The sequence below is a fragment of the Condylura cristata genome, unplaced genomic scaffold, assembly GCF_000260355.1.
Source record: "Condylura cristata isolate star-nosed mole 26May11 unplaced genomic scaffold, ConCri1.0 scaffold00025, whole genome shotgun sequence".
Lineage (NCBI taxonomy): Eukaryota > Metazoa > Chordata > Mammalia > Eulipotyphla > Talpidae > Condylura > Condylura cristata.
In genome coordinates this window covers 28,202,775-28,215,057 of record NW_004567126.1, presented here as the reverse complement: position 1 = coordinate 28,215,057, position 12,283 = coordinate 28,202,775, and the positions used below count along the sequence as shown (strand labels likewise).

General features: G+C 56.4%; 1 protein-coding gene across 2 annotated transcripts in view; it reads right to left on the bottom strand.

Annotated features, from left to right (window-relative positions):
• PLIN3 (perilipin 3) overlaps positions 1–5,030 on the bottom strand; it is a 16,459-nt gene extending 11,429 nt beyond the window's left edge. Inside the window, exons 1-2 of one of the 2 annotated variants that reach the window (XM_004689326.2) lie at positions 4,996–5,030; positions 2,330–2,411 (exon numbers count right to left, since the gene is read on the bottom strand). In XM_004689326.2, the coding sequence (XP_004689383.1) occupies positions 2,330–2,395 (66 nt within the window). In that variant the 5' untranslated portion in view covers positions 2,396–2,411; positions 4,996–5,030. Of the gene's footprint in view, positions 1–2,329; positions 2,412–4,394; positions 4,626–4,995 lie in introns of those variants that run through there. The other variant, XM_012729502.1, reaches the window with a different exon arrangement.
• Between the last annotated feature and the right edge of the window lie 7,253 nt (positions 5,031–12,283).

Genomic DNA, 12,283 nt, shown 5'->3' with positions numbered 1-12,283 from the left:
CACTTTATGGGGGTGTTCACTTCATGGGCCCAGACCCAAAACAGCTGAGGGTGTCTGTATTCACAGTGTTGTGCACACACCCCCTCCAGAAGTTCTAGAGCTTCTGCATCACTCCAGAAAGAAACACTGCACCTGCAACCGTTACCCGGCGCGCCCCCTGCCCTGACCCCAGGGACTACTGATCTGCTGTCTGACCCTGTGGATTTTCTTCTCTGGACATTTCACGCCACAGCATGGCCACGTGGTCTCTGCGTGTGCTTCTCCACCCAGTCACGTGTCCATGCTTTTTTTGGGTCGCTTTCAGGAAAATTCACATCGCAGCCATCTTCACCACTTCTAGGGACAGCTCAGTGGCATCAAACACATTCACACTGTTGTGGGACCTTCCGCACCCTCCGTCTCCAAACTGCGTCCCCTCGCCTAAGTGGAGACCTGTCCCCATCAGACACTGAATCCCCTCCCCTCCCCCAGCCGCTGGCCCTTGCGGCCACCTCCTCTCTCCGGATGCGACTCCCGGGCCCTGCTGTGAGTGGGTCACACGGTGTGTGTCCCTCTGTGACTGACTTGTTTCACGCAGCACCCATCCCAGGGGGCTGAGGGAGGTTGTCGTGAGTATGGGTACTTGATTCTTTATAGGATCATGTGCCGTGGACGCCTGACCTTGTAAATAAAAAATTTCCTGATGCATGGCCACCCCGCTCCTCTACACATGGAGCCAGGCGGGGCTCCCCGCACGGGAGCCGAGCAGCGTGGCCCGGCAGCCCGGAGACTCAGTCCCTCCTGCAGCAGTTGTGAAGGTCACGTGTGCAAAGGCCCTGGCGAGAGTTAACGTCACTGTCACGAGAAGTTACTTTGACTTGCTTCGTCTCCAGTCCCGGAAGAGCGTTATTCCAATTTTATGGAAGGTAAACTGAGGTGTGAGGTGACTTACGGAAGTCACGCCAGCTCACAAAACCAGCGAGTGACAGGTTTGGGCCTTGGCCTGTGTCTCCAGGATTTACCCATCAAGTCACGTGGTCTCCTCGGAAGTGAATCACAGGCTGACACAGGACCCAGCAATCCCACCGCTAGGAATCAGAAAGACCCGTGTCCACACAACATTAGTGCGGAGGCTTTTGTTTGTAGCAGCCTCATCATAACGCCAACGTTCACAGTTCACTGACGAGTGAGCGGATAAAGAAAACGTGATATCGCTGTAACTAAAAACACAGCCTCCAAGTAGCCAGTGGGTACGTGAAAAGCCACCGTGTCGCCGGTGCTCCCGGGAGCGTGGATCAACCCGCAGTGAGCCGCCACCTCACGCCCTTCAGACACTAAGACACAGCAGCAGGATCGGCACGATGCGGAGAAAACGGAAGCCCCAGGCACGGGCTGGAAGCGAGGCCCAGGGCGAAGCTGCTGTGGGAGGGACGGCGGCTGCTCCAGAGTCGAAAGCAGGATTATCGGAGGATCCAGCAATTCCACTTCTGGGTCGAAAGCCAAAGCAATTGAGAGCAGAGCCTTGAAAGGACATGTGCACACCCACGTCCACGGCAGCATGATCCACGGTCGCTACGATGGAGAAGCAGCCCACGTGCGCGTCTCGGAAGAACGCACAGCAGGAGTGGGCAAGGCCAGGAAGCCATTACACAGGGGGATTCTGGCAGGTGGCAAACCTGGGGACAGAGTGCTGAGGGAAAGGAGCCGACGCGGGGCCTCCCTGGTGGCGCAGGGGTAAAGCCTCAGCACTAGGAAGCCCTCCGCTGCCCCTGCAGCCTGAGTTCGATCAGGGCCGGGAGCTGACCCACAGGGCGCAGCAGTCCCCACTGCTCCCCTCAGCAGTGTGTTTCAGGGGGTCTGCCTGTTCTGCTCCCCACTCTGTGTCTGGTGAATCCTCTTACCCCCTGCACTTCTGGCCTGCACCCCAGTTCTGTATGCATAAATACATAAATTTTAAAAGGAAAAAGGCTCACTGAGCCTTACCCTTCATCAGGTATGTGACTGACATGTACCTGCACAAAGGCATTTATAAAAAAGGGTCTTTATTTAAACTGGGGAGGGAGAATAGGGACCAGCTCCCCAACGGGAACTTCGACACTGGACATCTGGCTGGAGGGCAGACAGGCAGTTTCAAACAGCACTGCGCCCCTGCATCCAAGAGCCTTAGAGGGTCCCAATTCTATGACCCCATGTGTTGGTGGGGTCCCTGTGAGTGTCGGTATGATGACTCGTCCCCCAACTCTTTAAAAAGATACCCTTTGACCTCCAGAGGCTGCCAGCAGCTCCCTGGCTCCCTGCCAGGGCACGCTGGCACGCAGGCTTCATTCCACAGACGGCACGGCTCCCTCACCTGCTGCGCCGGTTCTTCGGCTGTCACATGAGCACTGGGGGTGGCCTCCGCCTCGCTGGAAGACATCTCTCCGAAGCAGGCGCTGCGGACAGGTGGACTTGTCAGGGGAGAGCCCACCTCGCCCCAGTCCCACTCCTGTGGAAGCTGGGCCCACACCTGCCCTCGGAACCCCCGTTTCCTAGAGTTCACCTCTGACCTTTAACACGCGCTGCAGGGCTGTCCCAGGGCTGGCCGAGGGCCCTTCTATCACACCCCAGGCGGGGCTGAAGCAGCTGGTCCTGGGGCCACACGGAGGGGCAAAGTCTGAGCACAGCCCTCCAAGGGTTCACCTACATCAACCAGCGGGGAGTCACCCACCGTGCAAAACCTCTGTGGCGAGCAGCTTGCCAGTAAGCTACCAGGTTTCAAGAGGCCTCTCCCCTTTGCCCCAGAAAGCTCTCTTGGGGAGCCATCCACACCTGTGCTGCCACGTGGCAGGGGTATGCATGCATGTGTCACAGGACACTGGAAACTCCCTCTTTGCCCAACAGAAGGGGATTTAAAAAATAAAGTGTAGCCCAGGGAGGTGGCTAAAGCGTAGAAAGGGAATGTCTTCACAGGACCAAGACACTGTTGGGAGACCAAGGTATGCGCTCTCCTGCCTGCCGTGACTTTGGGGGTGTCCCTCCTTTTTTTTTTTTTCTCCTTTCCTGGTAAGCTTGTCCTTTAAAATGTAAAAAAAAAAAAAAAGAAAGAAGGCGCCAAAAGATATGAATGGGAAGTTTTTGCTCGTATTTGCATAGAATTGCTAAGGAAACAGGAAAGGAAAACAGTGTCCACCTTTCAGGGAGAAAGGTCAGGTCCTAGGGCACCTCTCTGATTTTCCATCAGGTAGGTAGCATTACCTGCTCTCCCCCAAAAAGCTGAGCTTAAGAAGAGTGACCATACCTGCCCCAGTCAAGTCAGAGTAAGGGCGTGGGGAGGTCTGGGGAGGTCCTGAGCGTGTAGCTAGTGCGGGTGTGAGGAACGACGCCTGGGTGAGATGACAGTCACGAGTGACTCCATCTCCTGGCCAGGTGAGGTGAGATCAGCCTGGGTGAGATGACAGTCACGAGTGACTCCATCTCCTGGCCAGGTGAGGTGAGATCAGCCTGGGTGAGATGACAGTCACGAGTGACTCCATCTCCTGGCCAGGTGAGGTGAGATCAGCCTGGCCCAGCAGACTCGATTCCACACCCATGCTCTGTGCTCAAGAGGCTAAAGGTAGTATTTAGCCTAAGGCTAAAGAACCTGCCCCGCAGGCTGGGTCCTCAAGCAGTGCTGGGGTGAGCCCCAGAGCCCCAGAACCTCCATGCGCGCTCCTTCCCAGAGAGGGGGAGTCTGGGCTCCTGGCCGAGGCGCTGCACCTGGCAAGCAGAGCTGAGCAACACTGGTATTTTGAGAGAGCCAGTTCTGGAGCTCAAACCAGGTGTTTTGTTTTTTCATTTCCCCAGGAGGGGGAGCTCCCCCGCCCCGGGGTCTTATTTGCTTCATCTGTAAAGTGGGGACAACTATTCCAGACAAAATCCTGCAGACTCTAGGGCGAGCTCCCTGCCAGCACCTGGTGGATGCTCAACAAAGAGAACACTCCTCTCCAGTAGACAGTGAAATCACCCAGGAATGAGCCTCCTGCCTGCTACAGAGACCCCCAGCAGCTTAGTGGGCCAGGAGGCACATCTGCCTGAGACCCCCATTCTGCTCACCTTCCCTGGAGTCTGAGCTTGCGTGGGCAGGACATGGAGGTCCTTCTCCCCCACCCCCATGCCCATCAGCTCCTCCTGGACCTAGTTTAACCAAGAGTGGCCAGTGCAGATGCCAGCACCCCATTAAAATCCTTAGGGGCGACAGCCTGCAACTCGTGCAGCAGAACTAGCAGGGTCTGCGTGGCACCAGCCGAAACCGGCTGCAGCCGGGGCTTGCTAAGAGCCAACTTGTAAAGTTCCCAGAGACCGAGGCCCCTCTTCTAGCCCTGCCAAAGGTCCCAAGGACTCAGATAAAGAGTAGACCTTACACTGCAGGCCTTGTGCAAGCCCCTGGCCACACCCACCGAAGGGAAGGGGCGGGGCTGGCTCAAGACCTCGCCAGCGTCTGGCGGGGCAGAAGTTGAAGCCAGGAGGGCACAGACCCAGGGGCGAGTCCCTCTGGAGGAAGATGGCTTTGCTCGGCAGAAGGGTCGGCGCTGGTCGGAGGGGGCAGGGGGTCTTTCCTCTGAAGACTCAGGAGGCGGAATTCCGGCACAGACGGGCTTCAGCGGCAAGGGAGGCTTCCAGCCTCCAAACTGCGTTAGCAGAGCAAGGACACCTCTAACATTTAAAGGGCTGTGGCTTGGGGTGACGGAAATAGCCCTCCACCCTCGACACTGCCGGCTCCAAGGGGCTCTTTAGCGCCCCCCGCCGATGCCAACCTTCCCCTCCCCGTCCCGTTAATGTCCTAGGAAGGGAGCCTGATCCACAAGTTGGGTGGATGGGGGGGTCGGGGTCAGGGGAGGCGCAGAAAGGGGCCTACAGCCCAGGCCGAGATCCACCCCCAGGCCGCAGACCCTCGTGGAGACCACGGGAAGGCCCTCCCCGCCCCTTCCCCCCCGGGAGGGGGGCTCAGGACTAGTGGGACCCAGCCCCGACACTGCCACCGGACACCCCGCCTCTCACCAGTCAGCGGGACGTTCAGGGCACGGCGCGCACAACCTCAGAAGGAGCTTGGAAACTGGGCTGGGCGGGGGCGGGCTTTTATAGCCAGGGGCGGACGGCCCGGGCACGTGGTGGTGACTAACCGGAAAGCCAAGGGAGGGGGGGCCCGCTGCCTCCAGGCCACGCCCCCTCCTGGCTTGGGACATTGAAGCCGCCAGTGAGTTCAAAGGGGGCGGGGCCTGGGACCCGCGACCAGCGACCCCCCTTCTTGCCAGGAACGGGAGCCCCCCGCCCCCGTGTGACACCTAATCCAGCCAGGGACGCCCCCTCCCTGCTGAAGGGTCCTTCATTTCGTCCTGGGAAGGGAAAGCAATAGGCGATCTGAGTTTCCCTGGCCCCCCCCACTTCTGTGTGGCCAAGCTGCATCTGTGAGAACAGACACGTTTAACGACCCCGGGAGAAAGAGGCCCTGTGCTCCTGACCCTGGGCCTGAGGCTGGGCCAAATCTGATCCAGTTGCATGAGCAGCTTCAATCCCAGAAGTGCAGTGACCTCCATGAGCCTCCTGCCCTCTTGGTCCACTTTGGGCCACTTAGTCTCCCCAACTTTACATCTACCTTTAGTATCCCCATTTTACACATGAGAAAACTGAGACCCAGAGATGGTCCGTCAGGGGCAGTGCAGGGGCTAAGCCCTAGATTCTCTGACTCCTGGATCAACCTCTTCCTGAAGCTCTGCTCCTGGCATTCCTCCTCCCACTCAAGCATTCTTTATAAGCCCAAACCTCAGAGTCCCAGCTCCAAGGGGATTCCAGGCTGTAGAAGTAAGTTGTCTGTTAGAGACTGTTGGACCAAAAAACCCCCACTAGGACTGTATCTATCCCTTGGGGGAGGAGTGGGAGTCTCCTGTTTGCCACCCAGCTAAGGTTGCCAGATAAAATACAGGATGGTGCCCAGTTAAATTTGAATTGAATTTTTGGCAAATAAATATATTCCGTGCAGTATTTGGGATATACTGGAAAATGACGCCGTTGAAGTGAAATCTAAATTGAGTTAGGCATCTTTTATTTGCTCAATCTGATGATGACCTTCCCCCCCACACACCCATGTCCCTTTCTCTGCTCCAGTCTTGTTGACATGGAGACTGTCACCTCTCAGTTGGGGGCAGGGGGCCTAGCCACACTCCTATAGAGAGCCCCAGCGCGGGAGGCTATCTTGAGCTCTGTCTTAAATTACTAAGGTCTGATCATGATCTTCCCCATTTTCTGGATGACAAAACTGAGGATCAGAGCCCATGTAACTTGCTCTTAGGTAAGTGGGTGCCATGAATCTGGACTCTGAGTTGTCTGTCTTCCAGGTCTTTGTGTCTGATGGACTCTCTCTCCCTCTCCTCCCTCTTTCTCCCCCTCCTCTCCTCCCTTCTCTCCATCTTTGTCAGAGGGCTCAGAAAACGTGCCTGCTGAGCCTGAGAGGGACAAGCAGGAGCGCCCGATGCCACAAGATGGCGCTGTTTGATCCCAGATTGTTTTCTGCCCCATCCAGGTGTTGCGCCATCTGCTGGTCTTGACCACCCACCCACCCATTTATCAAGCATCTCCTATGAGGCGGGAGCCAGGACAGGGGTGACGGTGAGAACGACGTGAGTCACTATATTATGTGCAGTCGTTATATTCTGCCCCTGCTGAACGTGCTGTGTGCTGGGACCATGCTAAGGAGCCCCGGGCCCCCAGTCTGGACCTCACCCTCCCCATGCTCAGTCCTTTGGGGAGACAAATGGGACCACCAGGGCCACATTAAGATTCTTGCAAGCCCAAAGCACTTTTGCCATTTAAGGGCTCTCCTTCCATGAAAAAATTATTACAGATGACTTTTCCAATTGCATTGCAGTTTGGTGTGTTTTTTTTTTCTTTCGATTTTAAGAGAAATTTAAATGAAACCATTGTGGGCCCCTAAAAGCATTATGTACCCTGGATCTCTTGAGCCTGAAGGAGTGCTGACGGGTGACCAGGTGGGTAAATGGACATTGAACAGGCGATGATGGGAAGGTGCAGGGAGGGGTGTCCCTAGAAGGCATCCCTGAGGAAATGACATCTAATCTGAGCCCTAAGATATGAATGTTGGAGAGGAGGGGGGGAGTTGTCAAGCAGGTGAAGGTACTGGAGAGCTGTTGCAGGCAGAGGGAAGGGAGAATATTGCCTGGGGTAGATGTCAGGAAAGAGGTGGAGATAGAATTAGCCTGGAAGGACAAGGGGGTCTAAAGGGAAGCAGCGTGTGGGTCAGGAGAGGTCTGCCGCGCCATGTGGATCTCCTCCGGGGCAGGCGGAATCGAACTCATGCAGAAGTGGCTTAAGCTTCTCAGTGCTGTGCTTTAACCCGCTGCGCCACCAGGGAGGACCAGAAATATAATTTTTAAACACAAGTATATCCCAGACATCACAAGGGACATACTTATACTAAAAAACAAAAACAAACAAACAAAAACCAACGAATCATTTACTTGCATGTCCTGTATTTTTTCTGGCAATCCTAAACCCAGGCCAGGACAGGCCTGCTCTTGTCTTTCCCCATGCTGCCGCTCCAGCCGGTCAGTGGACAGTCTGACCAACTGTAGCTGGATGGCCAGGAGGCAAAGAAGGCCAGGTTTTGTCCTCCAGGCCCATCGCTGTGGGAAGCCAGGGGTCTTTTAACATGCAGACCCTGGCCCGTCCCGCCCCCCAGCCCTCATGGCGCCAGCTGCCGGCTGCCCCCCCCACATGGCTGCGGGTGATGGCGGGTTTGGGGGAGGGGAGCTACTCTGAGACCCACCATCCCCTGGGTTCTCCAGTCCCAGGCCAGGCAGGACCCCATGGGTACCCCCAGGCCTGGAATGCCCGGTCCAGAGTCAGAAGAGCAAGGAGCCGCCACATGGCCTTTGTCCCCCAGGCCATGGTGGCCCATCCAGCAGGGAACCCTGACCCCTCCTCTGAAGTCCTGCAAAGAGCGGGCGACTTCCTTGTCAGAATGTACAGGAAGAACAGAGGCCCTGGGCCAGCTGACCAGGAACTAAATCCCTGGGGCTGTGGCTGCCCACCCAGCCGCCCCCACACCCAGTAGTCTTGTCTGGGGTGGCCGGGCCTGGCGGCTCCGGGCACAGCCCTCCGCATGCCAGCTGCCAGGATGTGGCAGTCACGTTGGCGGGGAAAGAACATGCCGTTCTTGGCTGTGCTGGCTGCCCCTTTGTTCCTGGGTGGAGGTGGGGGCTGTCGTCCTGGCAACCAGCCCTTTCCCCAAAATGTCGGCACTAGAGGTGAAATTGGAGGCACCTTGGGAGCCAGGGGGTCCCTGTCACCCAGCCTCGCAGAAGAGCCCCCTCCCCCGCGGCTCTAGCTCCAGTCTCTGGGACCCTGGAGCTGCCAGTCACTTCCTTGGGGATTGGAATGCCTGATGGTGGCAGCGGAGGGGGTGGGGGTGATTCCCAGCGGGGGCAGGCGCCACAGTAGCAGCTGCTGGGGGGTCTCCCTCCCCTAGTCCTGCGTCCCCTGAGTTGGAGGCTGCAGCTGGTGAGGGCAGTGTAGTTTCCGGGGGTGTTATTTTGGGGGTGGGGGCAAGAGACCTTGAGAGGGGGCCCCTGAGGCAGGAAATGAGGCGGCTCCAGCTGTGTTCTCTCGTTGGCCCACCTGGTCCAGCGGGCACCACCAGCCACCGCACAGGAAGTGTTCCCAGCGTTGGCTGTGTGGCCCCCTAAATTTGGGGCCCAGGGGAGGCAGCCAGCAGGCAGGGTGCCGGGGTCAGAATCTTCCATGAGACCCCAGCGGGGGTAACGAGGCCTCTTGGGGAGTGATCACACTTACTTTGGCGGGTGTGGATTATGCACATCGCAGATTGCTGATTGGTCTGGATTTTGCAGATGGGGAAACTGAGGCTCCAAGATGCAAGTGACTCTATCAAGGTCATATATAGCACATGAACAGTGGGGCTCAGAACCCCATTAGCATTTATGATCAGGTCTGTTAACACAGGCCTCCAACCCATTACAAGGACAGGGCTCTCCCCCAGAGCAATCCTGCCCCTGGGGGTCCACTGGGTAATATCTAGGGACATCTGTGGTGTCACGCAGGGGATGCTTCAAGTGAGTGGGGTCACAGATGTTCCTCAACACCTCCCAGTACACAGGATGCCCCCACCCCAGAATGATGGGCACCAGAGAGTAGTGTCAAGATATAAAATACGAACAGATAGAGCTATTATTATTATTAAATATGATACTGCATTTAGGGTAATATTTTTCTCCTACTGTATTTAGGAGAAACCCAAGGCCCAGAAAGTCTGTATTTTGACCTCCTCACCCTTCCCTAGTAGCCGTTATCCCTGGTTGATTCCACAGCACCCTTTGAAGCTTTACAACAGGGAAACTGAGCTTCAGACAAAGAGAAGCCAGTGAAGACTGAAGCCTAGCACAGGCCCCACGGCTCTCCTGGGGCAGAAGTCAGGCCTGCGGTGCTAGGCCCACTCAGACCACCCAGGTCCCACCCAGCTCCGCCATCCCTACTGGCAGCATGGCCAGCCGCTTGCATGCCCCTGCAACCTGCCCCGCCTTAGAGGAAAAGCAGGAATAGCCACTGAGGGCCTCCCTGGTGGGAGGCAGCACTGTGAGGCTATCTGCAGCCCCTGCAGCACGAGTTCGAGCCCCGGCCAGGGAGTGACCCACAGGGTGCAGCAGACCTCTCCTGTCTCCCTGCTGCTCCCCTCAGCAGTGTACTTTGTCAATCTGCCTGTTCTGTTCCCCACTGTGTCTCTGGTGGATCCTCTCACCCCACCCCCTGCACCTGCCTGCACCCCAGTTCTGTGTGCATCAATAAATCTTAAAAAAATAAAAGGAACAGCCACAGTGGTTCATGGCAAGGCAGTGGTTCAAGGCAGTGCTGCTGGCTGAAAGCACTTGGGAGAAGCACTGCACCCTGCGCCCCAGCGGGCCCATCTGCACGACAGGGGCGGCTAACCATGGCCCCTAACTCACGGCGGTGGGGAGGAATGACCGAGGCGTAGGGAGGAAGGTTAGCTCAGTGCCCAGGACGGAGGCACTGCATAGGGGCTGGAGGACGTTTTCTTGGGCCCGACAGTCAATTGTTTCACGCACGACGGAGTGGGGGGCAGAGGGAGGAAAGAGCAGAGGAAAACACACACGTCGGGGCAGGCTGTGGCGGAACCAAGCTGTGGTTTTCTGCCTGGGAACCTCTTCTTGGTCTGGTGGAACAGAGTTCTGGAGTGAAGCAGCAGGGCCCTCTCGGCTCCTGTCTGCTGCTCGATTCACCAGCAGCATCTCTGCCGCCACCTCCAGCCCGGCAGGAGTGTCTTTCATCGATCAGCTCCCAGTCCAATCGGAATCTGATGGCCTCATTGACAAACGCTCCACTTGCAGTAGTCTCTTCAGCTTGCTAAGTGGTATGTGCCTTAATCTTACCTGGAGCGCAAGCCGTCCTGCCTCACCACCCTCAAATTGATACGATCCTTGCTTAACTCAGACTCTGCTCCTTCCTGGGGCTTTCACCAGCCGTAGTGAGCGCCGGAGTGTCTTCAGCTCCTTTCCAAAAGAGGCACCAATTCTGCCCTGAACAAGCACACCGGCAGCACCTGAGGCTGCAGAAGATGCTGGATCTGGCTGCTACTTGAATTTTTTTAAATAGTGGTAAAATACACATAATGCACAATTTGCCACCGTAACATTTGTGAATGCATGGCTCAGTGGCATTACGCGTGCTGGGGCATTGTGGTGCCACCATCCTCGCCATCTGATCTGGAACTTTCCTTTCCCGGGCTGGAGTGCTGTCCGCACTCAATGCAAGTCCCCACGCCCTCCCCCAGCCCCGCTACCCTCCTCTGATGCTGTCTATGGAGCTGGCTCTGCCGGAGACCTCCTGGGGGTGGATTCAGTCTTTGTCCTTTGTGTCTGGTTTATTGCACTGAGCATTACCTCCTCAAGGTCTGTCCTTGGAGGCTGGATAATATCGCACTGTCTGGATGGACAATGTTTATGCATTCACCCATGGACACTGGGTTACTGGACCAACGTGGTGGTAACAGGAAGGGCAAGGATTTTGATGGTGGAGCCAATAGTATTTGCAAGGAGGTGGCTGGGGAATGTGTGTCTTTTTAAAAGACCTATTTATGCACACAAGAACTGGGGTGCAGGCCAGAGGTGCAAGAGTGAGAAGAATCACAGAGACAGCATGGGGAGCAGAACAGGCAGATCCACTGAAATATACTGCTGAGGGGAGCAGCAGGGAGACATGAGAGGTCTGTTTCCCCTGTGTGTCACTCCCTGGGGGAGGCAGTAGGAGACAGGAGAGGTCTGCTGCGCCCCATGGGTCAGCTCCCTGGGGGAGACTGTGGGAGACAGGGGAGGTCTGCTGCACCCCGTGGGTCACTCCCTGGCTGGGGATTGAACTCATGCTGCAGGGGCTGCAGTGGCTGCAGCTAGTTTTGTAGTGCTGTGCTTTAACCCCTTGCGCATCAGGGAGGATCCTTTCAGGTGGGTTTTCACTGAAAAGGGATCTGAGGAAGGACCAGGTGAAGGCAGGGATGGGAGGAGGAAGATGAGACATAAGTTTAGCTGTGCCCACGTGGAGTCTGCGTCCCTCCAAACGTGCAGCTGCGTCGGTTACAAGGAGAGACGAGAGGATCTCTACTAGGGGCGATTGTGCTCTGCGGGACACCTGGCAACAGCTGGAGTCATTTCTGGTTATCACGACTGGGGCAGGGCAGGGTGGGGAGGGCTGTGACATCGAGCAGTAAAAACTGGACAAGCTGCTCAGCATCCTAAGTGCAGACCATCCCCGCAGTGAGGGTGCTCTGACCCCAATGTGAGTGGTGTAGAGATGACGCGAGCATGTGATACACCAGTGCAGCGTCAAGCAAGCCCCGATCTCAGTGAAGGTTGTTTACGCAATGAAGTTTTACTCACTATGTATGCCACAGTCATACTTGGCCTGCTGGGCTGCCTCTTCCACCCTGGCCTCTCCAGAAGAACGAAACTCCAGTGGAAGGTTTGTGAAAATCAGACTGGGACATACATCACCTCTTGCATCGCACTGGTCACGTCGGTCATGTGGTTTCACCTAAAGCAAGAGGTGCTGGGAAATGAAATCTAGCCTTGTGCTGAAGAGGAAGAAGGAAATAATTTGGCTTAAAAAAAAAAAAAAGAAAGGAAAAAAGAGGCCGGTCCCTGACACATCATTATCATTGTGTAATTTCCTGAACATACTTCTGCCCCCATGTGCTTTCTCAACTCTGTCCCATCCACGATGCCCAGGGCGCTACACACACTAGAGCAGG